The 25,656-nt window shown below is 42.0% G+C and overlaps 1 protein-coding gene across 1 annotated transcript in view; it reads left to right on the top strand.

Annotated features, from left to right (window-relative positions):
• UMODL1 (uromodulin like 1) overlaps nt 1-23,137 on the top strand; it is a 50,544-nt gene extending 27,407 nt beyond the window's left edge. The window contains exons 13-23 of the mRNA XM_061454418.1: nt 1,639-1,751; nt 8,030-8,243; nt 9,774-9,937; nt 10,686-10,690; nt 11,173-11,668; nt 12,352-12,494; nt 13,630-13,866; nt 14,702-14,861; nt 18,162-18,246; nt 20,154-20,361; nt 21,955-23,137. Coding sequence (XP_061310402.1) covers nt 1,639-1,751; nt 8,030-8,243; nt 9,774-9,937; nt 10,686-10,690; nt 11,173-11,668; nt 12,352-12,494; nt 13,630-13,866; nt 14,702-14,861; nt 18,162-18,246; nt 20,154-20,341 — 1,805 coding nt within the window. The 3' untranslated portion in view covers nt 20,342-20,361; nt 21,955-23,137. The remainder of the gene's footprint in view (nt 1-1,638; nt 1,752-8,029; nt 8,244-9,773; nt 9,938-10,685; nt 10,691-11,172; nt 11,669-12,351; nt 12,495-13,629; nt 13,867-14,701; nt 14,862-18,161; nt 18,247-20,153; nt 20,362-21,954) is intronic.
• The last annotated feature ends 2,519 nt before the right edge of the window (nt 23,138-25,656 follow it).

Here is a 25,656-nt window from a genome sequence, read left to right as displayed (position 1 = left end):
ATTCCGCTTCTTATGCCCTCCCCATCTCTCCAATCCAAAAATGCACTCCCCTCTGCTCCTTCCTCTTCCCTTCCCCTCTCTCCTCCTCCTGGGATCTCCACTCATCCAGCCCCACTTTTGCTTCTCCCTCATTTCCTTCTCCCTGGAAAACCTCTATTTCAGCCATGTAAGTCCAGCTCTGCTGCTTCACCAGCCTATTTTGTGCCACCAGTCTTGGTCACCAGTGGCAGCATGTGTACTTCTGCAGTCCTGCTCAGCTCTGGGCAGCTCTGCTGATGCCCCTGTTCAGCTTCTGCCTTCTCTCTTCTTCATGCTGTATCCTTTGCTCTGCCTGGCATGGGTGAAACCTGGGAATAGAGCTGGGAAAATAACTCATTTGGAACCTTGGTGGCCAAATGGAGGAAGCAAACAATTTTGGACCAAACAATATATTGATCTGAATTTAAAAGCTCCCTTTACTCCTTTGCTTTGCTTTGTCCCCACTGCCCTCTGTCAATGTAGGGAAAAGTGAAAAAATTGTTATTGTGGGTTTTTTGTGGCTGGAAAATAAATTGAAGAATTCTACACAAACAGGTTCAGTTTATAAAAACTTTTTTTCTTTCCCCGAAATAAATAAATCCAGTCTTGAGCCAAATGCTGGGAAAGAAGCTTGTGGAGGGATTATGCCTGGGGAGCAAGAAGAAGAGCCACCATAGTGATATCTCAATAGCCTGGTGCAGGAAATTCAGAGTGAAAAAATACGGTTTTTTTAAGTTTAATATATAGCTCCTCCTTGTGGCCACATTTCTGACCTGGAGGCTTAACCTCAGCCAGCTCTTCATGGTCCGTCAAGCCTTTTAAGTACTGTTGGGGTGGTTTTTTTTTGTTGTTTGAAAATTGTTCAGAACATTTTCCCCTCTCGGCATCAGTTAAATGAACATGGTTTATCTCCTAAATGAACGTGGTTTATCTCCTAAATGAATGTGGTTTATCTCCTTTTTCCCATGTTCACATGACAGGACAAGCCATAGCAAAAATCAAGCCCAAATCCTTTGATCTGACCGGTGGTGGTGACGAGAGCTCCTTTGGGATCAGAAGCATACTGGGATAAAGGAAGCCTGCTTCGGCAGCTTGCTTTAAGCAGGCAAAACCCTGTTGGGGTTCATCTTATCTTACAACAGCTGTATAAAATGTAGGCGTCTAATCCCAGGCGGCAGTCTAGCCTTCCTCTGAGGTTGGAGGGAAGACACTGGTGCTGCAATGATTTGCCCTCAGGAGGGACTGGTGTTGCCCTGTTGCATGAGAGGCAGCTGGGAAGGCTAGCTGAGTCTAGGAGAACAATTCAGGCGCTTGAACATATCCGTACAGCAACGTTTCAGATGCTCCAGAGGATCTAAGATAAAGCTGGCAGATATAAGACTTCCAGGATGCCAGTGCCCTTCTTGAGAGTCATCTGGGGGTCAGACAGAGCAGATTAAGGTGCTGAATGACTGTGTTTAGGCATTCGGTGTTTTGGCTACATTTCAGAAGGCTGGCCTTCTGCTACTGTGAACTGATGCATATGGCATGTTGCCGGACATGCCAGTGACCGTCACACACTTGTTCATGGACTACAGCCCGTAAAACATGTAATTTAATTGTCTTTTTCTTACTTTGCAGCTGTCCAGAAGCTTAGTGGCACAGTACGGATAACAAATGTGAAATACTCTCTGGGCTTTAGCAATACAAGCAGTGAGGAGTATCAAACCTTTGCACACCTCTTTGTTGATGAAGTAAGTAGCTAAGGAGGATGTGTCCTATTACCCATCTCAGTGAAACCACATGTACCATATTTTTCCCATGAAGCCTATATACCACATCCGTAAGGTCTGAGTTCCCCTGTCTGAGACTGCAGAATGAGCATGCAGCTGTGTTTAAGAGTGAGATCAGGATTTGGGGATTCTCTTGTGCTTCCATTTCCTCTGCTTCTCAAACCTGGTTATACTGGCTTATTGATTTCCTCCAGGGGTGTGGTGAAAAGTTAATGAATACTTGTAAAGTGCTCTGATATCCTTGCCCTGCACAGCACTATATTAATGAACTGTATGATTGTTTTGCCATCCTACCTTAGAGCTGGCATTTCTTGTAATCATCCTTGATTTTGTAGCCCTGTAGTTGGAAAGGGAGTGGTTTCTTGAAAAGTCACCTCTGCCCTTGCTTCTAATTAGATAGCAGGCTATCAAAGCACTTTGTGATATCAGCTGTGCCTATAATGCTCTTGTAATTCCCAAGCATTGCCTTTGACAGTATCACTCTCTTAATTTCTTAGGGAATTTATCAGAAATTTGTTCCTGCTGGTGTTTACTCAAACACACCTGTGCTTGGAGAACTGCAGTTTATGCTGGGCTTCTTTATTGCCTTCCTTATCTCCCCTGCCTGTGTTTTTGGAGGTCTTTGATAACTGTGCTGACAACTCCATCACTGACAATCATATGAATTCTCAAACCCCACAGAGGCCTCCACAGACTCTCACTGTGCGAGGAGTTAAAACCTGTCACTGAAATACAGCTGTCTGCAGTGGGCGCACTGACAGCAGCGTGCATTCAGGCAGAGGTCAGACCAGCTTGGGGTTAGAGACAATTGCAACGAGGGAAAAGTGCAATCTCTTTAGTAGTGCATGATGTTTTCTTGGATAGCAAATAAGTTTCCCATTGCTCATTACTGGTTTGCACCTTTCTGGATGTGTTAGTGGAGCACAGAGTCGTTTTGGCCTCAAGCTGTCACATCACAAAAACAGTCACAAAACGAGAGTGACATGATTAGCAAAGTGAAAAGGGAGTAATTCTCCACTGACCTCACTCTCATTCAGCATCACTCCCTGCCTGAGGCTATTTTAGAATAGCATAGCATTAAAATTGATTCAAATGAATATATTTATTTTCTTCATTCACTAAGATAACTTCATCCAGAAAATCACCAATACAAATATATTAGGGAAATCTGTAAAATGATTGCAGAGGAACTAAAGTAAGTTTTGTGTCAGTTTTACCCAGTTCTCTTCAGGCAGAAAATGATCCCTTTTGATAATAAGGCACTAACTCCTTTTTCCAGCATACTGCTTTTGTGGATCAGCTGGTGAGATGTGTTAATGTTGATTCCGTCCACCTCTGAGCCACTGTATATAGGTTATAGCTGCATGGCCACTGTATATGGCAAAACATGTTGTGAGTGTTTTATTACAAATGTGTTTCTAGATGGAAAAAAAAAAAAAAAGAAAAAGAAGTTTAGGAAAACAGAAAGATCTGGATTTTTTTTTTTAAGTTATAAGAAGCAGAAATTGATCCCTTACAGTAAGAGAGGAAAGTTTCATGGGCTTTAAAAGTACTATCAGGTTCCACTTAAGCAGACTTTGCCAGAGATACTTTTTTTTTATCTCTGTGGAGTCACCATCTAGAATTCAGAGCATTTATAAAACCTGATGTGTATAATGTTCTTTAGCATAGAGCTGCCCCAGTACTTAGGTGCCATGTGGTTAAATTGGCAGCACAGCAAATGGAAATACCATCCTTTGAATAATGTGTAGATGAAAATGAGATAAAAACTTGGTGTGACAACTTGCACTGTCATTATCCAGGCTTGTTTTCGTGTCCTCCTTGCAATGCATCTGGAAAACAACACAAAGGGTGAAAGAGTATTTTCTTCGTCCTGGGTTTTACTCAGCCTGTCATTTGCGACGGCCAAGGAGAATATCATGGCAGCTAGGGCTTGTCCTCAGGAAAACAACTGAGGAGAACAAAAGGTTTGAATTGAAAAGGCACTCACTGAGGTGCATTAAATACCTGAGTGGAAAAGTTGTTTTGAATATGGGTGTCTTAACTGCTTCGTAATAGCTCAGCTAATGATACCTTTGGCTGCAGTGATCACAATGGTCTGGAGTCTGGAGTTTGCAATCTGGCTGAACATGCTGAGCGTTAGTACTAAGACAAAGGTTTTAGAGTTTAGAAGCTTGCTCAGAGCTCAGTTCAGAGGGATTCTGTTCAAAGCTCCTCTGGGGGCTAAAGGAGCTAGCAAGTGCTGGGAGATTTTCAAGAGTGCTCTCCTTGGAAGCACAGGAACAGTCCATCCCCTGTAAAGGTAAGGGAAGTGAGCAAAGCAGGAGATCCTCTTGGCTTAACTCTGAGCTTCTGAGTCTGCTCCAAACCCAAGAAGCAGCATACCAGAGATGGAAAAGTGGATGGAAACCCATCAAGAACTACAAGGGCATTACCAGGGTGTGCAGAGATGCAGTTAGAAAAGCAGAAGCTCAGATCAAAATAAAATTGGCCAGAGATGTCAAAAACTACAAGAAAGCAGAAGCAAAAGGAAAATACTGGCTCGCTATTGAGCAGGAAAGGTGAATTAGTTGCCATCAATGCTGAAAAGGTGGAGGTTCTCAACACTTTCTGTACCTCTGTCTTTACCAGCAGTGTTGGGACCCAGGTCTTGGGAACAAAGACCCAGGTTGATGCAAATGCAGACCCACCATCGGTGAAGGAAGACTTGGTATGTGAACTATTACAGGAGCTTGACCCCTACAAATCAATGGGCCCTGACAATATCCACTCAAGGGTGTCTGGTTGATGTCATTGTGAGACTGCTCTCCATAATCTTTGAGAAGTCATGGAGATCAGAGGACGTCCGGGCAGACAGCTAACATTGCCCTGTCTACAAGAAAGGCCTAAAGGAGGATCCAGGAAATTATTGGCTCATCAGATTTACTGATAAGTGATATGGAAGGTTATGGCCTGAATCCTCCTGGGGGCTATCACAAGTCACATAAAGTAGGTGACTGGGAGAAGCCAGTACGGATTCACCAGGGGCAAATTGTGCTTGACAAAACTGGTCACCACCTGCAACAAAAGTAACCTGAACGGTTGATGTGAGACAAGCAGTGGACATTGTCTGCCTGGATTTCTTCAAGGCTTTTGATGCCGTTTCCCACACCCTCCTCCTAAAGAAACTGACATGTTACTGTCTAGATGGTGGGTGGGGACATGGCTGACAGGCTGCACGCAGAGGGTGGTGGTGAATAGTTCCTTTTCAAACTGGCAACCTGTCACTAGTGGGGTCCCCTAGGGGTCATTATTGGGCTCAGCACTGTTTAGTATCTTTGTAAGTGATCTGGAAGATGGGATCAGGTGTACCCTGACCAAGTCTGCAGATTATACCAAACTGAATGGGGAAGTGGACACTTTGGAAGAGAGAGCCACCCTGTTGGATGACCTGGATAGGCCGGAAGAGTGGGCTATCAAGAACCTTATGAAGTTCAACAAAGACAAATGTAAGGTCTTGCACCTGGGAAAACATAATATAAGACTGCAGCACAGGCTGGGATCTACCCAGATGGGGAGCATCTCTAGGACCTGGGGGTCCTGGTGAACAGCAAGCTCAATGTGAGTGAACGGTGTGCAGCTGCAGCAAAAAAAAAGCCAACAGAAGGCTGGGTCAAATCAACAAGGGCATCATCAGTAGAGATAAAGATGCCATTATTCCATTCTACTCAGAACTTGTCAGGTCACACCTGGAGTTCTGTGTTCAGTTTCAGTCCCTGCTGTAAAAAAAAGATGTGGACAGGCTGGAGAGGGTCCAGAGAAGGGCTACAATGATCAGAGGTCTGGGAAACCTGTCGCATGAGGAAAGGCTGAGAGAAGTGGGTCTGCTGACCCTTGAGAAAAGAAGGCTCAGGGGAGACCTCATCACCATGTTCCAGTACTGAAAGGGTGACTACAAAGAAGATGGAGACTCCCCTTTTATAAGGAGTCGCATGGAAAAGACAGGGGTAATGGACATTCCCTTCCATTAGCGATGGTGTTAATTTTGTCCATGTTCTCTCCCTTTCTTGTTGCACTTCTGGCATAATGATTTCTCCTTCTCTGGCATTACTCGTGTTTCTTTTGTGTGCTACAGCAGTTGGAGAATAAATGATGGATCCCAAAATGTTAGTAAGAAAACCTTATACTCAAGGGTGTTATACATCGAATATTTCCTTCTAGGAAGTTTCCTTTTTTTCTAGTCCTGCTTCATCGACCATTATTTTAATAACCTAGGGTGTGGTACCTGTGAAATCATGTAGCCTGCCGGATAAAGGGGTTTGTAGTGCCACCTAGTGGCTAAATGCAAATACCGTCACTGTCCGCTGACACTTCATGCTCTGAGACCTTGTTTTGTGAGAAATAATGTGAATAAGGACAGAAACCAAACAAACAAACAAACAAACAAACAAAAAGGACAAAAAAAAAAAAACAAACCAAACAAACAACAAACCCAATCTCCCAAGCCTTAAGTAAAAAGAAGCACCAATAAAATAAAATCTTCAGGACAGATGAGAAGGGAGTACAGGTGAATTCAGGGATGGGCTAAGAAGATGTCACAGATCTGTGTATTTAATGTCCAGAAGTTCAAACAAAAGCTATGAAAGATGAAAACTTACATACATATCCCTGCATTGCTGAGTTGGTGCTAGATACAGATGCTAAGAATCTCACAGGTAACCACACTCTACAGGTAAACGAAAAATTGGCTTTTTTCTGTTGTGAATGTTTGATATTTCTAATACAAACTATTTAAAGTATTTTGTTTTCTGGCAGATTTTAAACCTTAATGACTCAGCATGTCTTGGCAGGGTGCATTCATTACCACATAATATATGCCATATCCTTTTGTACCACAGATGTATGTAAATTCTCTCTGTGTGGTTTTAGTTGCCAAAGGTATTTGCAGAGCCATGCAAAAGAAACTCATTATTGAAAATCCATGTCCTCTAAAGCTGAATTAATGTTAGCCTTGTGTTTTGTCTGGGGTTGATCTTATGAGGTGTTGCCATCTGACCTGTGTCTGCCCCTCCTGTGGCTGGTGCTGGGCCTGGAGATGAAAGGAATAGTGCTGGAAAAGCAAATCCTGTTGTACATCCCCCCAGGGCTCCTGCATAAGTCCAGGTGCCCTACCCTATAGACTGCTCTGCTGTGGGACAAGGAACAGCTGTTCCCACGGGCGGCTGCCCTCCAAAGGTACGCAGCCTTGGAGGGCGGAAAGGGAAGAGGTTGAACACATGGCTCCAGTCTTTTTATCTCTTCAAGGCGGGTTGGTGCCTCCATCTGAGCTGGGTGGTGGAGAGGCTGAGCAACCCAACTAATGCAAAGTCTTACGGTGGGCTGTGTTTTCCCATCCCGCAGAAAGCAGGGACTATTCTGTTTTCCATTGTGGTAAGGGAGCTATCATGACTAAGACTGTGATTTGAAAAGGGTGGCATTTTCTTTCTTAGCTAAGTAGTGACATCCAAGGTTACTGTGTACTGACTGTGAATGTTTATTTTATCGATTTCTCTAGATTGACCTAAGTTCAGCTGTGATTTGGTGCTGCAATACTTTGAGGGTGACTGTTGCTATTCAGGATAGTGCAGAGCCATTTCCTAGCCTGGATCTTGGGCTCTCAGGGAGGACAGTGAGTCAGGGCTGTGTGCCCTGACAACAGACAGAATTTGCAGAAGTGATGTGATACTCCTTAGGGAAGACCTTAATGAAATATTTCTGAAATCAGGTTGAAGACTTGGCTCTGGTGAGAAATCACCCGTGAAGAAAGGCTTGAGGTTGGTCTGCTCTAAGCTGTAACATACCTGAGCTGAAGGAACCCTCTGAGACACATAAACAGTGTGGAGCCTCAGGAGGTATCTCCCCTTGCATCAGCAGCAACTCTTTGTATTGGGTTGCCCTCTCTCCCTGAAGGTATTTTGAGAGGCAGAACATGGGAGCTTCCCTGCAGTCTCCTCTCTCCCTTTCTGTTACCAGAGACAAGGAACTGTGCCAAATTACAGACAAGGTATCTTAATCACTTAGCTTATTTCATATTCATAGTTAAATATATACCGTACCCTTCAGCTGCTGTGGAGTGGAAACATTAAAAAGCAAAAGGTCTGCATCCCTCTAGAGTACGAAGCAAACTGTGATGCATAGTGCTCTCTCCTAGGCTCTGTACAAAGCCTGAAATGTAATTGCTTCTATCTGTCCATCTCCACCCGCATTTTCTTTTCTTGCAGGTACATAAATCTCTGCCCCCTGAAGTTCTTCAGCAGATGGATGCTGGTCTGATTAAAGTGTTGATAACGGGTATTACTAATGGGAGCACAGTGGTAAGTTTCAATTTACTGATTGCAGAAGATGTGGATATCTACTACATCATCACCACTTTTCATGATGCCTTTGAACACAACTCCTATTTCACAGTTGACAAGAGCAGTCTCTCCATAAACGGTAAGGGGCAGCTTGTATCCAAATGGTACTTCAGAGCTAGAAACATGCTAAAGCCTGTTATTAATCTGTATTTTTGAGGTGAAAGTATCTGTAAAATGGATGAAAGGCCATTCTCTCTCCTTATATTTCTCCTGCTTATCCATCCAATAAGCTTTTTTCCAGAGAATGTCAAAAGATGAAATGAGAATTTAGTTACTTCTGATCCAAAAGGACAAAGCCAACTGCTCTTTTTTGTCTATAGCTAGCATTAATTTTATACAGAAGAGGATATGGAGACGTTAGAATCAGTGGTGACAGAGTAGTGAGGGGTTTATAAGCTACCAGAAGAAATAGGTAACACAGACATAAGAAACACAGACGTAACTATCTCTGTTTAAAATAATTAGGAAACACATTACTCTCTGCTTTGCATTAGTAATTTTGTGTGAGATAAAACCCCAAGAAACAAATACACAAACGTGAATTCTTCTGCAGTGAGGGTATGTGTTTTCCTCACTCATGGGTGGGTCAGGACTTCAGGTGAAAGTCCACACTTTACCAAAACCAGCATAATGGCTGATTGTCCAGCTTCTTTTCCTTTATGTCAGTAACCAGAAACTTTGTTCTCCTGACTAACTGCTGTTGAATCCCGTTTCACGAGTCGATGTGTCATCTCTAAAAAAGCATACCAAATTCTGTGTTTATATACATTTGTCCAAAGGGTGTTGTTGTAAGGTACCCACTAGAATTTCACACACAATGACTTCAGAAACATGTATATGGTCTGCCCTGTACATTCTCTTTGCCTGTTACCCTCACAGCTGTGAATCTGGAAAGTTACACGTCCTGTGAATTATGAAGATCACGACTATCTTGTGGCAGTGCTTTGTAGAGGGCCTGTACCCCTCAAACCTTTGCTGAAACAAGTGTTTTTTTTCAGGGACAGGTCCTCACACAGCAGGCTCTCCGAGTCCCACCTATGGTGGTGTGTCTTTATTTGCACAGTTACAATTAAGTTGTGCATATAAAAATTTTAAGAGAAACGGAGGTAAAATACATTTTTTTCCTTTCAAAAGCGAAAATTTTAGCCAGATAAAAATTAAGAAAGCAACTAGACTGCAACTTGGACCAGTCACACAACCCTCTTCCTTCACTCATGCTGATCATTTACTTTCCATCTCCTCCAGAGTTTGAAATGGGGAAGGCAGCTGAGGAAGCCCTTGGGTTTAGAAGCATCCCCTTGGGCTGTTGATCAATTTAGGAGGATAGGAGCTCTGCAACAGGGTACCTGCATTTCAGTGAGTATCTGATGGGCATCACTGGTAGCACAGCCCCTGGAGGGTTTTTTCGGTGCCCTGAAATTAGTCTTTTAGGCTGTGCTTCTAGTATCCCACCTTTTCTAAACCCAGCAGCTGCCTGACAAGTACAGCAGAGTATCACAAGTGTAATCCCGCCATGATATCATGACAGGACTTGGTTTCAGTTTCAGAGCCATCACATTTTCATTTATACACTCTTCACCTTTGCCTTTTGCTTAAATACACCCAACAGATTATGATGAGTGCGAGAGTGAAGAAGATGACTGCTCCCCAGATGCTTCGTGCCATAACACACTTGGGTTCTACCAGTGCAGCTGCAATGAAGGATTTGCTGATGTGCTCCCAGAAAAGCCTGGAAGAATCTGTGAAGGCAAAAAAATATCTAATTATCTAATGGCTAACTGAACACTGAGCAATCTGATCTTTCCTGGGTCATGGTCATACTTGCCACAGGTCTTGAAATTTTGCCAGGGATTAATTTGGTTTGCTGTTTTCAGATGGGTCCTAACAGGAAAAGTCTTGCAGTGGACTTCTAAGTATTTATCAGTGAAATACCCTGTCATGAGAGTTTACTATATTAATATTTAATGTTGCCTTTGTAAGGTTCTTTTAACAGTTCTGTTTTCTCAAATTTACTATTAAAATTAGATATGATTGTCAAAATTGCTAGTTATTTCCATTAGCAGGAGCAGAGGGGACAGCAGAGCTCGTACTTATTTTTCTTTCTCATACACTCAAACCAGCACCTTTTCAATTTGGGGTGTTTCCGAAAGTGGGGGAGTTGCAGAAGGGTATCTATAGATGTACAGATTTTATATGTTGCTTGGGAAATAGGTGATATTTGTATGTATAGCCCATCAAAATTATTTAAGAGAAAATTTTGTGCCATGAGACACATCCTTTATGTTTCACTGCAAATTGAGTTTATTATCTCGGTGCTTTCTAAGTCATCAGTGGATGAATACTTAGGTTGTTTCTACCACCAAAGAGCCACAGGGTAACCTCAGAGCCTGTGCTGAACGTCAGATGTTTGACATACTCATTGGTCTCAATCTGTGCTTCCCATTTACTCTGCTTGCTTTTTTCCTGAAGCCATGAAAGATTGCTGCTGACATGTTTTTCAGCTTTCCACTGTGTCTCTCAGGACACGTACGTGCAGTGTGGGCCTGCTGCAGAAAGTTTGTCCTGCATTTCCCCCAAAATGGGTTTTCCAAAGCACTCAGGGTCATATCTTTGGACACCAACTGATCACAAAAGGGGCCAGGTTTTTTAGCAAACTGCTCCTGTTTGTGCCCCACATCCAGAAGTGTGCAGTCTCCTACAGTACTAGGCAAAAACATATGAACATTTCCTGAACAGCTTACAGTTGGGGATTTCTTCAAGCACTGATCTTCCAAAAGCTGTGTATACGTGTTTTACCTGAACGTGCTAATTACCGCAGCTCTCGGGAAACAAAGCACTTTAGCTTTACTCACAGACCCTTTATGTATCTCTTGGGTACTCTCTTAAAACAAAAGTCACAGCTTTGGCAGTAAGTCGAGAGGGTTAAAAAACCAAAAGAAGCTAGTTTTCTGGAAGTAATTGAGTTTCCTCCTAAGAGTTTGCTTTTACCTTATGAAATCAATCTGAAGCTGTAAATTACAACAGAACCTTTATTTTTGGCATTCTTCAGCATTTCCTATCAGCCTGAAGCCAACAGCGATGGATGAGAAACCTGGATGCAGCACAGTTTTACTTGCGACATCTTTGCAAACTTCAACTCATGCTCCTTCCTCTACTTCAGTGGATCTTACTACTGAGCACAAAGGTCTGGAGGACACCACATTCTCCAGTGTGGTGCTGCCTCTTCTCACCATGGATCCTGTGCCAACTCCTGGTGTTTCTCCTCAAGCATCTCCTGTTTCCCTCGTTAAACCTGCCCAGGAGGTTTCCATTAAAGATGCAGTGGAAGTGTTTTGTGGAATCGAGAAGATTGTCCTTGCCATCCAGAAGAGATTTTTACAGCAGGAGTCTATTCCTGAAACCTCCCTGTACCTGGGGGAGCCTCGCTGCAACGTGAGCATCAGCAATGGCACTCACGTTGTGCTGCAGGCAGGCTGGCGTGACTGTGGCACTGAAGTTGAGACTGTAAGTCCCCTGAGCTGGTGAATGTGGAGAAGCCCCAGAGTTTTTTTTGTCAGTGGGAGGGAAGGTATGGGAGGGGCAATGGCAGATCTTTAGCTGGGTGCTACAGTCTATTGATTGCTGAAATGTTGGACTAAGAAATTTCTTTGGAGAAAGAAACCCTTTTCCCATGATGGAAAATTACCTCTTTGGGACTGGGGGGAAAGCAAGAAAGAGAAGGGGTAAGAAAGAGACCAGGCAGCAAAACTCAAGGGCATCTCCAAACTGAGAGTAACTTCCCATGCCTCTCGGGGTTCCCTTTGTAGCTGTCGGAAGCTTCTCTTTTCTTAAAAGTTAATTTCACTATTGCATGTACATGAATGCTCCAATTGCCACCAGTAGTGGGGACAAAAAGTGATGGTTATTTCTTTGGATCCCAAATGAAAGGCTGTGCTCAGGCCACACCAAAGTAGAGAAAGTCCCTCGTGGAGCAATAATCATTGCAGACTGAGAAAGAGGAGTAAGGTCGGTGGATTTTCATTGTCTCACTGTACAGCAACTAAAATACAGAGGTTTAATCTGTTTAATTTTTGCAGCTAGGAGAATGGATAGTGCCTAAGCACTTGAAGCTGGTAAGCGTGTAGCTCTGCTATATCCCTGGAAACACTGATGTTCACAGGTTGCGCTTTCTTCTTTCTGCATTGCAGAACATGACTAATACAGTAGTGAAAACCATCCTTCGGAATGATGGTTCTGCTCAGGGAGTAATCCACCACTTAAAAGTTGCTAGCCCCATTCTCTGTGTGTTTCAAAATGATCTCTTGACTTCCTCTGGATACACTGCAGAAGGGTAAGTAACAACTTGGCCTGCTTTGAAATGCTGCTGTATGGCTAAGAGCTACTACAGTGGAAAAATCTCCAGGGACCTTAGCTGTATCCAGTGACTGCTTGCTATGCTAAGTAGTTGGCCATCCTGTGAGTCCTGTGCTCAGGTGATCCCTTCTATCTGCTTCTCTCTTACTCCTTGTAATGTGTCAATAAATCCAACTGTCAAAAAGCTTGGCTGTTGTCTGGCTAAACCACAGATGAAAATATGCCTTTGGGAGCTACTGGTGCAGGTTCAGGAGTCAGAATTCCCAACCTCTCTTTGCCTTCCTGGGCAATCACGTGTAGCAATAACAGTGTGTTCCTGCTTTTAGAACAGAACAATGATTTTTCAACCAATGTAGGCATGCAGACTGCTATGTGGGTTCTGAGGGTTACAATTTTTAACTCCTACAAATACATATTTGATCAGCTTGTAATGCAAGTACTTTTTTATGGAAGGCCCCATCTTCAGGTAAGACGGAATCAAATGCACTGTTCACAGAAAGTCAAGCACATTCTCACAGAAGAGGTGGCAGCACAAGCTTTGCTCTGGTGATGAATGGTCTCACTTCATGCAAGTGCACCTCCTCTCGCCTAGCACCATGCTTATGCTGTCATTACCAAATCCACCTTCTGCTTTATAACCCTGTCCAAATACTGTATTTTCCTTTCTAGCCCCCCACAAAGTCTTTGCGAGGGCCCTTCTCTCTGAGCTTTATCATTCTCTCATGTCCCTCCCTTACTGTTCAGATTTGCCCCTTCTGTTTTTTTTTCTCTTCTGCACTAAGCTTTTTCTCTCCTTGTTTTGAACTTTAAGAGAGTTCATAGTCTTGTTTCCCTTTTGCCTCACTTACCTGTCTCTCTCTGCTTTATTTGTATTGCCAAGACATTCCACCCTTTGGGTTTTCACGCTTGTGTTCCCATACTCCCTGCATTTCCAATTAAAAACTTGGTGCGTTTTCATCCTTTCCTATTGAGCAGTGTCCTAACATCCTGGACTGTAGATCACTCCTTACTACTTAAATGGGGAAGGAGTGGAGAAATGGGCACTGATTTATGACTTATAGAAACAAGCAGTCAAATCTGTGGTCTTTAAAGGAGGTTTATTGGTGTTTCAGACTTTACACCATCTTTGAGGATCTGCATGGATCTGGACACTTCAGAACAGAAATGCAGTTGTTTATTGGAAACTCTCCAATACCAAAAAATTTCAGCATCTCTGCCAGTGATGATGTACTGATTGAAGTGGGAATCCAGAGAGCAGACAGCAAGCTCAAGGTGGTCCTAACTGATTGCTGGGCAACTCCAACTAATAATTCAGTGGATCCCCTCTCATTTGTTTTTATCAGCAACAGGTACAGCAATGCCACTCACAAATAGCATGTCATGCCTTAGATCTTCCAATGGTGCTGAGTAGTAATGTGTTATGTTTTAAATGCCTTTTATGTGTGTTTTCATCATTCTTGTACACAGTCCCTTACCATTTGGACTGGTCATACCTTCTTTGAACAAGAAAGGCAGGTATGAAAAGAAAATGTTTTCAAAGGGAAATATGATGCTTCTTTGAGTTTGTCTTCCCCATAATTTTCTAAAGGAGCTGTACTTCTGACCCGAACAAATAGGCGCCTTTGGCCACTACTTTCCTATGGTAGTGAAAGAGTATTTGAAAAGTGTACTTCATCTGTGGTTCATCTTACCAAGGACTTAGGTGCCTCTTGGTAATCAAAACATAGGTTAGTTGATTCCTATGTGTTGTGACTCACACATAATATTAACGCAGCCTCTGGTAAAAGGGGAGGTTTATCCTGTCTGAATCCCTGATCTCACTCCAATGTCATATTCCCTGTGCTCACCTGCCACTTTAAAATCCAGGATAGTCCTTTTGCACAGTAACAGAAGCTATTCTTTTTTTTTATGTTCCTTCAGTTTGTGTTTGGTGAAGCCAGGTTTAAATCCTTCTGTCACTCTTTCTCTTCTTTTCCAACTCCCCAACCATTTCTCAAATCTTCTGTTCTGTTTGGTTACTGTCAGAATAAAGCTGCAAATAGCCCCTACACTGCTGGAGAGCTGCTTCACAGAGGGCCTGGTTGTGACTTTGTAAAGGAGCCTTGCAACCTAAGTTATGCGCTATAACCAGAACATGCTTTCTATAGCCCTAGCTGCTATGTATGTTTTTCTCTTCCTTTTCAGCTGTCCCATCCCAAATACATACACCACACTGCTAGAGAATGGGAATTCAAGCAAAGCAGAGTTTAAGATGAAAATCTTTTCCTTTGTCAACAATTCTGTGGTTTACTTACACTGCAAAATTCGTATTTGTATGGAGAGCCCAGGAAGCACCTGCAGGACAGTAAGTGTTTTGCTCCAATATGCTATTTTTCTCTAACATGCCATATGCAGTCCTGCTATGGAATTGAAGGAGTAATGTTTTCAAACACGGTTTAAAATAGCTCTTGAAGTTTTCCTTAATTTTCTGCTGAGAGTAGATATGGGTGGGAAAGAACTACAACCATATGGAAGTGTCCGCCTTTCTGCCTCTTCCTTGTAGTTAAAAGCATGGAGCTTGCACAGAAATGGGCAAACTGAAGTTGGGGGGACCTGAGAACTGAACCTTTCACCTCTGCACATGGGTGGCTAGAAGGCAGTGAAGAGGAGTCGTAATGAGATAGGCTATTCAGAAATGTCTCAGCTCAGACAGACATGTCACAAAAAAGCAAGCACCCATATTAGCAGTGTCAGCAGGCAAGTCTGAGTACATTTATTTGGGATGTTTTTTCTGTCCTTTTTTTCTTTTCCTTAGGGGTTTGCTTCTCCAGGTGAGAGTTTAGGTGCCAGGAAAGGAAACATGGTGGCATTAAGTTTCTAGGGCTGTGACTCCAATAGTTTATTGTGGCTTTTTAAAGGCCTATTGCTTTTTGAAGCAATAAACCAAGCAGTGTTCTGATGACAACTTCAGTTTCTAAATATCTGTGCTCCAAAGCATTGCTTTGTTTCTTTTTACTTCTATATAAGTGATACACATTGCTTCATCTAAAAATGTGCTGCTACCATAGAAAAATTTAAAAAAATAGATTTTGAGGTTGGCTTTTTTTTTTTCTTTATAGCAGACATGCAGGAATTCTCCTCTCCCTCTGCCAGCCTTCCTGGCTTTTTTCCTGTAAAGGATGTTTTCATTAGCAGTTTGGAGTTCTTCCATTGTTTAACACTTTCCTCTAGATCTAAATAACTCAGTTTAAGCCCATTACAAAGCAAATGATCTCTTCCTAAAAGATTAAAAATGACTAGCAGAAGATAACAGTTTCCTTTCCAAAGTAAAAAGCTTCCTCCATGTTAAACCTTCCCAACAAACTAGTGACAGGAAACACAACTGACAGATTGAAAGATGGCTCCAATTTCACAGCTGAACTTGCACAGTGAAGATCAGTGCTTCAGCAGCCACCTTTGGAGGAAGTGGTGCCCTCCCCAAGTTCACTGCAGTGGTGCTATCCCCAAGTTCACTGTGTGTTCTGCACAGCTGAGAAGGGACACGGTGGTGAATGCAAATCAGGGACATAAGAGGGGTGGACACGACAGGGACTGTATGGGCTGGTATGGTTGCTGTAAGGAACCGGTTGCTTTGCTAGGAGTCTCTGAGTTTGGCTTTAGCTGTACAGATTAGAGTTTTAGAACATGGTTAACTGAAGAACTGACTGATCTGAATTACAGGGGTCTGTGATGGGGTAATTCTGCTAGCCCCAGATGAGGTTTGATTCACATTGACATCCACAGTAAACAAGGCACAGGACAGTTAGTCAGTGAGGCCCTCCTCTTTCATATATATATATATATATATATATATATATATATATATATATATGAGAGATATAATTTTTTCTCCTGTGCAAAATTTACCCCCATGAAAAGTTAGTGAATTCAATATCTGAGATTGAGATTGAAGTTATGCAGAGAAGACAGGTACTACGCACATGCACACAGGATGACAATGGCTTTTACAAAGAAGAGAGGGAGAGCTGCAAAAGGTGAAAAGGCCAAGGAAAATGGAAGCAAGAGCAAAGTGTATTTGGAAATATTGTGAGATGGCTGGTAAAGTGCCCAGGGTCTAGGATGTGATCCTCTGATCCTTTTGTTAACCTGGAAAATACTGACTTGCTTAAGGGCAGATTTGCATCAGCCCTTTGCCTACAGAATTGAGACTTAGATCTTGTATATTATTTCTTCTTTCCCAGTCTTTTTATTCCTTGTTTTACGGCAAGAGAGAGGAAGGTACTCTGTAGTTCAGAGTAGGAAAACCACAGACAGACCAGGGAGCAGTGTAGTCAGAAATGAGTAAGAAACATGACTTTGAATGGGAAGGAGAGTGATGTTCCACTTTCATTCATATGTTTGGTGGAATGTGGCTGCTCCACGGCCACATGGAGCCAAGAAATCATTGATGTCAAGTAGCTATGTAATTGTTTTCTCTAAATCTGCCTAGCTGGGAAAGCTATTCAAGGGTAGGCGAAAGTCATACCTACACGGGTGTTTTTCTGGGGGTGGATGCAGCTAAAGACACTGTTGCTGACAGTAGAGGTTTTTCAGTGTAACCAGGCTGGTAGTGCTGGTAAGATATTTTTGTATAGACAAGCTGGTTAAGACAGGCCTGCATATCCCTGGTTCCTTTTGCTGATTTTAGTATGGTACCGCACTTTCTCTGTTTTTATGTGCACTTCCAGGAGAGCCACAGGATCTTTCGAATAACCTCAAAGGGTTATGCTTCCCCTCAGAAACCTGTAGGCAGCAAACAAACTAAATGGTGCTACTGAGGAAATGTGCAGAAGATGAACGTGCTGTGCATTCTACAGGTGCTGCTCACACAAAGCTAAAGCACCTCATCCCCAACATTTCACAGGGCAGGGCTTTCAAGCTAGTAGTTCCCAGATTAGTAGTTTACGTGTCACTGAAGAGCTGTGCATTACTTCAAATGCCAGGTTGGATATAAGGAAGAAATATTTTACTGTGAGAGTGATGAAAAACTGGTAGAGGCTGCCCAAGGAAGTTGTGGCTGCCGCAACCCTGTGAGTGTTCAAGGCCAGGTTGCATGGGGCTCTGAGCAACCTGGTCTAGTGGGAGGTGTTCCTGCCCATGGCAGTTGGGGGTGGAACTGGACGATCTTCAGGTCCCTTCCAACCCAAACCATTCTTGATTCTATGACACACAGCTTTGTAAGGGCTGAAAGTTGCCGCTGCTTTTGCCGCTGCTGGTTGTAGTATCTATAGTATCTGTTGTGCCTGCCATGGACAGTAGAAAAATCCAAACAAAAATATGTGCAAAGTCCTGGCGTATAGAAATAGTGAGAAGTTTATTCTTCTGTAAGGTTTCTCTAAACTAAATAGGAAGTTAATTGAAAAGAAAGAGACTGTCTGTGTGAAGTGCCTGCTCACAGCAGTGTCTTCCAGTGTGACTAATCACAGATTTTATACTGATGTTTCCTTATTGCTATTTCTTTTGAACTTCCATTTGGTGCTCATTTCAGTTTAACAAAGCATAACATTAAGAAATAAAAACCCCAGCGAGTGAGAACTGCACTGGGCTTTCACATACTCATTCAAAGGCTTTTTATTTTTAATTAGTAAACCATATTACTTGTTAAAGTTTGAATTGATTGTTTCAGAGATGCCGTGCAGTTCGACTCATGAAGACTGGTGAAACCATCGCTACGCACAGAACATCTTGGGGACCCCTATGTAAATCAGCTGGTGAGTCATGAAGAGATGCCTGAGGGAATATGAAGTAACTGTCACTTCAAGATTCTTTTTGACTGGCAAAAGAACGTGAAGACCTGTGATATAAGGTTTCCATGCCCCCCTGCATGTTATTCTGAGGAGCAGGCATTCTTACTGAAGCCATGTGGCAGTGTGAAAAAGCATGTGCCCTCCACGGTGAAGTGCCTCTCAGGTTGTCAATGGAATGTAGAAAAGAAAAGGATGAAGTGCTTCATGTAGCTATTTGCACAGGGTAGCAAGTACAAAAGGCACAAAATCAAACTGTTATTAAAATTGCAAAGTGTGAAAGCAGCTGTAATCTTTTAGATTGCAACCAGTCTTCCAAGTGTTCACGTTCTTGTTAGACAGCCATAATGCTGAGCTCTGAAGTCCAAAATAAGAGGAGATAAAGAGATGGTATTGTTGTGTTTCCTTGGATTCTCTGGCGTTGACTTCATTGCTACCATGAGAGAAAGTAGCAGAGCACAGCTGATGAACACCACCTTGATCAATCTGGTGGAGTGGTACAATACAGGTTAACAAAGAATGAACACTAGCAGTGTGTACAAGCAAGGTCTAATTTGTTACTCATCTGCCTCTTCTGCATTAACTCCAGCTATGTTTTCAAGGGCACTTGTGGCCTCTAACATTTTCAGGCATTTGGCCTCCTCCAGTCATTTGCATTCACATCTTATTCGCATAAAACAGTCATTGAGAGTATTTGTACACATCAGTATCAGGGTTCTAACACATAACTACTGGGAATAGATAGAAGTCACCCCCTTTCCTTCTGCTGGTTGCCTGTTTTGCCAGTCACTTAAGGCTATTTTGACTGTGGAGGTAAGTTAATGCTGGGCTGTTAGTTGGTTCAGGGTATTTTTTTCTTCTCTGCTGTGACAGTCACAATGTTCTTTTGGACATAGAAACTCTCTCTGGTTTAGCATATTGTATTTTTCTTCCATTATAGGCAAGTATTAATCTGTTAGGTGTTCAGCATTCCTTTCTGAATTAGTTCTTTGTTTTTTTTTTAAACTCGGCAATTACAGCTTTCTTTGTACAGCACTTACAGCGTGTAGATCTCACTCCCATTTTCACTGGAGATCCCAGTGCATTTCCAGTATTGATAAAGGGTCATTATATAAAAGGAACTCTGGTGAGCGGAACTTTATTTGTGTTGTACTACACTGATTCATAGGCAAAGGTGGCACTACTAGATGTTGTCTCCTACTTCCAATCTGGATGCTCACATCACATTTTAAATGTGAGGCTAGATCATGCATCTCTGTGTGGAAGGAGACAACATGAATTATGATGTCAGGTAAACTGCTGGCAGTGAAACATGAAAAAATCTTTAATTGCTCTGCCTATACAGCTTGGCCACATGCCTGCTCCACTGACCAGAATGGGAGCTTAGAGGTCCATCACACATAAAAAATCCTCCCCTAAATACTTTCATGTTTAAAAAAATGTTGCAGATGAGCATAAAGCAAATTAAGTGGGTTTTAATAACCATAGATGAATGGGAGCAGGATTAAGATAGGAGAATGCTTCACCTCTAGGAAGATGAGCGTTTTATTCTGAAAATAAGGCAGCATTTTGAAGTCATCAGTGCTGACACTTTAATTCTTATTTTAAAGAAAATTACAGAGTTAAATTTGAAAGACACATCACTCTCATGTGTGCAAGGACTCTGCACTTGTATGTAAAAAGAGAACTTGGACTGTGGCTCACATACTTTTCCATAAGAATCACCCACCCCAAAAGGCTGATTTACTTCAGTATCAACAGCTCTGTGCTCCAACGTGCATTTTGGCTAATTTGTGGGCAAGGCTTTTTTCTTACTTAGGAAAAGATTTGGGAATTTAAAACCTTTTTTTTCAAATCTTGGGGTTTTTTTTCAGGATCTGATTTGAAGAGACAGAAGGAGGCTGCCATGGGAGTTGGATACATCATCCTCATTGCCTTTGCTGTGTTTGGCGTTGTGCTGGGAGTTGTGAGCCTTCTCATCTTCACATACCAGAGAAAGACGGGAAGATACAACTTCAGAATCAAGTCTGACAACTTCAGCTACCAAGTGTTCTACGATTAGTGATTTCCAGATTACCAGATGTAAGAACTGAATTATGATCTGTTACTTTTATTTTTTTTAGCTGTTTATCTCTTCCTGAAATGGTTAAATACTTGCAGATGAGCATCCTCTGTTTACGGGCATTTGAACCTCTTGTCCTGTTTGCTGTGGATGGAGGTCATAGAAATAAGAATGAAATTTCTACTGTTCTTGCTGTTTTCAAATGCTACAGACTACAAAGGAGGAAGACAGCTTTCTCTTCATCTTTCTTCATGACTTCAGTCTCGGAGTACATGGTACACCACTTTAGAATTACACCAATGACCCGTTCCACAAAAAGTGTATCCCTTTTGGTTTTGGATCATGAAGTGGTATAACAAGAGAAATTTTACCACTCTCTTTATCAATCTGCTTTGGAAGTTATCCCTTTGTGCAAAAGCTTGGGTTTTTCTGAGTTTTTTTCTGTTTTTGTTTGTTTTTTTTTTTTTAGGGTGTGTTTTTCAAGAAAATAGTGGGATTTTAGACATAAAGAGCTTGAAATATTATTAATGGATCAGCAGTACTTACAAGGGCCTGCAGAGAGTCTGGAAAGACAGCTCTGAGGAGTGTTGACCACTACCATATGTTCTGCCTCTGCAACTTAAGAACCTAATACTTTTCCAGAATATCGCAGAATTCAGCACTTTTTCTGTAAAATGAGTATGTTCTAGCTACTCATCACCATTTGTATGTTTGCCCCTTTAAGAGGAGGAGAGATAGATAGGTGAGAAAGCTGGCTGCTGAAAAAGAACACCTAACACTGCTTCACAGCTCAAGGATGGGAACAGGCTTATTTGATGTAGTTACAAGAGTTTGTCAGCAACTCTTTCCTGATAGAGGCTTCATACAAGATAATGCAGCTTCCATTACCACAGGAAATCTTCTAGACTCATCATGATGGTATTTACAGAGAATTTAGTTCACTAAGTTCAATGACTCAGTATGTATCACAGAGAAAGGTCAGGGAAGACTTTATTCCAGCTATCAGTTCCCAGAATCTTCCACAGTCATGATTAGCTCTATTTCCACCAGTCTTACATTATGAAGACCATACTCTGTAGTCATCTATGGGAAGTTCCTAGGAAGTCACTATAGGTGAGGGTGATGCTCTGATTGCTTCCCAAAGGCTGAGAAGGGCTTCCTGTTAGGAGCCCAAAAGGAAGGTACCCAGGGCTTTTTGGTACAGTGCCAGCAGCTGTACAGTTCCATCAGTGATAAAGATCCCACCAGAGAGCCATAATCCAGTGTAAAGAGGATACGTAGGTCCCTGAAGTCAAAACCTATATATGAAGCCTTTGAGTCTCTCAGCTGAGAGAAGAATAGCTTGTCTTCATTCATCACTCTGAATCATTCATGAGTGGTCATGGGTGACTGCAATATTTGACAGCAATGGAAATTCTATAGTTGTGCTATGAAGCTGTAGCACAAAGGATATCGTAAAGCTCATAACATTATACCTTACGTTGAAGACTCAGCTAAGGGCTCCTTTTAGATGCTGAAACTACTCAGCTTTTATTTTCCATGTATTTACTTACCTTGGAAGGTAGCTGATTACCTTTCTCAGTCACACTCAGTTTGCTTTTTATTTTTTCTAGTTGTATCACGTCTCGTCACATGAAGAACTGAAGCTTGTCTTCATTCAGCATTTGGCTTTCATCATGCTTCACAATGGTGGTCATGACTATTTACAACACTGACTCTTCTAAACTAATGTTGTATATAAAAAGCTTCAATCCATCCTTTTATTTACTTATTTATTTGTTAATCTGGCTCTTCCCTGGTGTCCTGAGAACTATTTGCCCCTGCAGCTCCAGGTTGAAGTGAATTTTGGCAGGTTTTGTTAAGGATAAAGTAGAAGGGAAAAAGAAAGACTTACTAGTTCTCTAATCAAGTTCCAATATTTGGCTCTCCCACTGTGCAATGTTACCATGTGCTCATCTTGACATCACTTGTGCCATTACTACTGACAAGCTGCATGTTTCTATAAATATTCCAGGGAGTAAATCAAAAAACCCTTAGAGAGACTTCCTTTTCAGTTTGTAATTCACTGTTTACTTAAGGTGAGGTTGAAACTTCGAGCTACAGCTTCAAACATTGAAGACCTAATTGTGCAATGCCTTAAGCATACAGAAGCTGGAGAGCAAGTATTGGATTTGCCACCAGATAAAGAAAAGGCACCATGAATCTGAGGCTTAACCTATTCAAGAGTGTTCTTCAGCATGAGTTTTGAGATTTGAATGTAAATTCCTTTATTAACAAGGACTCAGTGAAAAAAAATAGAAAAAAGAAACTATTTTTGTTACTGGCAGCCCCATTTTTGCAGATATGTCAATAGGTACCTACATATTCTGTTTAATTACACCACAATCATTGTGCAGTCAAACCACAGAGTATGGTGCCCGCCTGAGTGAGAGCACTCCAATTGCAACTGAATTGGAGTTACGAATTTGAGCTGAATTTTGCCTAGCTGCAAGATCCTACCATTAGGGCAGCAGCACAGATTCAGTTTACATGCTCCACTGGTTACAACAACAGTCTGTTCAGCTGGATAAACTGGAACACAGTAAGCATCTCTGGCAGGACTCTTTCCTGGGGCATTGCTCTTCACTCTCTCAAACCTTCCAGCTCCAACCTTGGCTGCTCCAAACCTCCACTTCAGTGAGTGTGTTAGAAGATTGGAGAGTAAAGCATCGTGGTAACTTGTCCCCACCACCCCTTGATTCTGACTGCCACATGCACTCCTACACAGTGACAGTCTGCTATGTCTGGGTCGTATGTAATCCAAGCTAATTCCTCTATAAGTTCAATGGACACCGTTATAAATACATCATGTGGAAATTGGTCATTAACTTGAATTCACAAATACTCTTAGTAGCTATATCTCATATTTTGGATACTGTTGGTTTTTGTTGGTGGTTTTTTTTTTCTATTTTGGTACAGAATAGCATTAGAAAGCTGCTTTTTTCACACGTCACCCCCTCCACCCCCCAGTCCAATTTCTGCTAGCTATTAAGATTACTGGGTAAAGGACTTCTACATTTTGCAAAAGGTTGTACTGATTTATCTTTGGTTATATAGATACCTTTTAAATATATCAATAAATTTCAGAATAATAATTTGCATTCTGATTTTGATTCAAGTGAATCTATAAGGAACAGAAAACTTTGAGCTGTCATTTCTGTGCTGAAATACCAGATATCAGATCCTGATGTAAAAAAAAGTTCCATTTGGTTTCAATTTATAAATGAAACTGCAAATTATCTTTGCAATCTCAGAGTGTGATGAACATAACCACTAGCTTTTGATTATGTAGGTGTCTCTTAACTTTTGCTCAATTTGCTTTCAAATATATAATGTGTTTGCCTTCTGGACACAGTGAAAGGAGAAGCTATTTTGCTACAAATATTTTTCTAGTTTTTAGTAGTGACAGTCCTGAACTGTTTGAAAGTGACAGGACTAGAGATTTGCCTATTGATTTCAGCGGAGCTATGCCATTTACAAAAGCTGAGCCCTTGTCTTCAGGATGAAATGCAAAACTGTAGCTTGTATTTGGTACCCTCTATGCTCAGCAGAAACTGCTATTGTGACTGAGTCTGTTTAGCAGAGTTTTGGTGTCTTAATAAAAACATTGTTGTAACCTTGGTGGCTTTGTACTGTTATATTTTCCTTTTATGATTTAGTCACAAGTATTATGATGTGCATTGTGTGGATGTGGCAACTTCTAAAGAACTGCTCAAGTAGTAGCATAGTGTGCAAACATCACTCAAAACACAATACATAATGTTATCCAAACACCAACAGTGTCGTTGCCAGTCCCTTCTGAACATTTTATAGCCATTGGATGCAGTGCTCTGGTCATGATGTTTGTTCCAGCACATTTCAGTGATAGTGACTAGATTGCAGCTTGCTAGCTGCACAGTGGCTGATTTCAGCTCTTCCGTGCTGTGTGCACTGGTACAGAGGCACATAAGCCAGGCTATTGACCATGTCACCCTTTTTAGAGGAACGCACCCTAATTCCTTTGAGGCATTTCACAGGTGTTTCCTATCAAGGAGGAAATGTATGAGGTGCATTAGGATCCCTCCGTCTCTACTGTTTCACCCCATCTGCTGCTCAGACAAGTTTTGATTGCTTTGGAGGGTTTATGGCTTGACTGCTGTGGTTAGTTCCCCATATCAGTGATCAGGCAATTTCACCAGACAAGTCATTCTGAGAACAAGGAGAAATCTAGAGGAGCACACTGACCAACCCCATTGCCAGTCTGGTGTTGCACACCTTTTGTTCTGTTAAGGAAACACTGGATCTAGAAAATGATTTGAGACAATGGATAAAAAATATGGAGAAATGGAGATTTAGTTTTGACCTCTTAAGAAGCACTTAAGGTCAGTGGTATGTATGCTTAGTGTCTCTATGGTTCCCTGAGAACACAACACTGTTGATGCCTGATAAAAAGACACATCATTAGTCCTTTCTCTCATATTATAATGTTGCCAAACTCTGGTCCCAGGAGGGTTGGGAAAAAGCTGATATAATTGGAAAATTTCCTTGTCCATTAAAATATAAAGGAGCTGACTTTTCAATGTCTGTCTGGAAAGTTTTCTTGTAGGCTGCGGAAGGAAACAGGTTAAAGGAACTGAAAATGTCTAGCTGCAATTAATCTAAAAACATGATGTTGGCTACCGGTATGGATCTGGTAAGAAGCTGAGAGCACAGAGCCACCTAATGGCTTCTTTGATTTGCTCCATAACATCCACACTGCCTGGGGGTCTGTCCTGCAGGGCTTGTGGCGAACCTGCAACTATTTTCCTCTCTGTAGAATAACTACCGTTCTTCAAGACAACTCTCTTTTGTTTTTCAGATTTCTCTTCTCTCCTTGCTGTCTCCTGGTCCTAGCAGGCCAGCTGTGGACAGTACTTCACTCTAGAGTTATCAGGGAATCTCTGCCTCTTTCTTCAACTCACCTCTCTCCAGCTGTGTGGACAGCTGTCACCTCTTGCTAAAGAAGCTCTCGGGCACATAGTCTGGATGTGACACTGTCTGCCAGGGGGTAACACAGGAGACTTGTCAATGCAGCACCTTTCCACACACAGCAAATTCCCCTGGAAGTGGAAAACATCCCACTGCCTGTTCCTGGGGCATGCATAAGCATCATATTTGCTTCATACTCCTCCCATGCTACCTGCCCTTTCTTCTGCACACTTTAGGCTTCCTTTTTATGTTTGAATTTGTCCAGGAGCTACTTGTTCATCCACACAGGCCTCCTGGCATCTTTGTCTGACTCCCTCTTTGTCAGGATA

Source organism: Pezoporus flaviventris, unplaced genomic scaffold (assembly GCF_033815535.1).
Source record: "Pezoporus flaviventris isolate CSIRO_AGI_PZ_B2104156 unplaced genomic scaffold, CSIRO_AGI_Pfla_v1 ptg000015l, whole genome shotgun sequence".
Lineage (NCBI taxonomy): Eukaryota > Metazoa > Chordata > Aves > Psittaciformes > Psittacidae > Pezoporus > Pezoporus flaviventris.
Note: the sequence above shows the minus strand (reverse complement) of the source record. Positions and strands in the feature narration are given on the sequence as shown.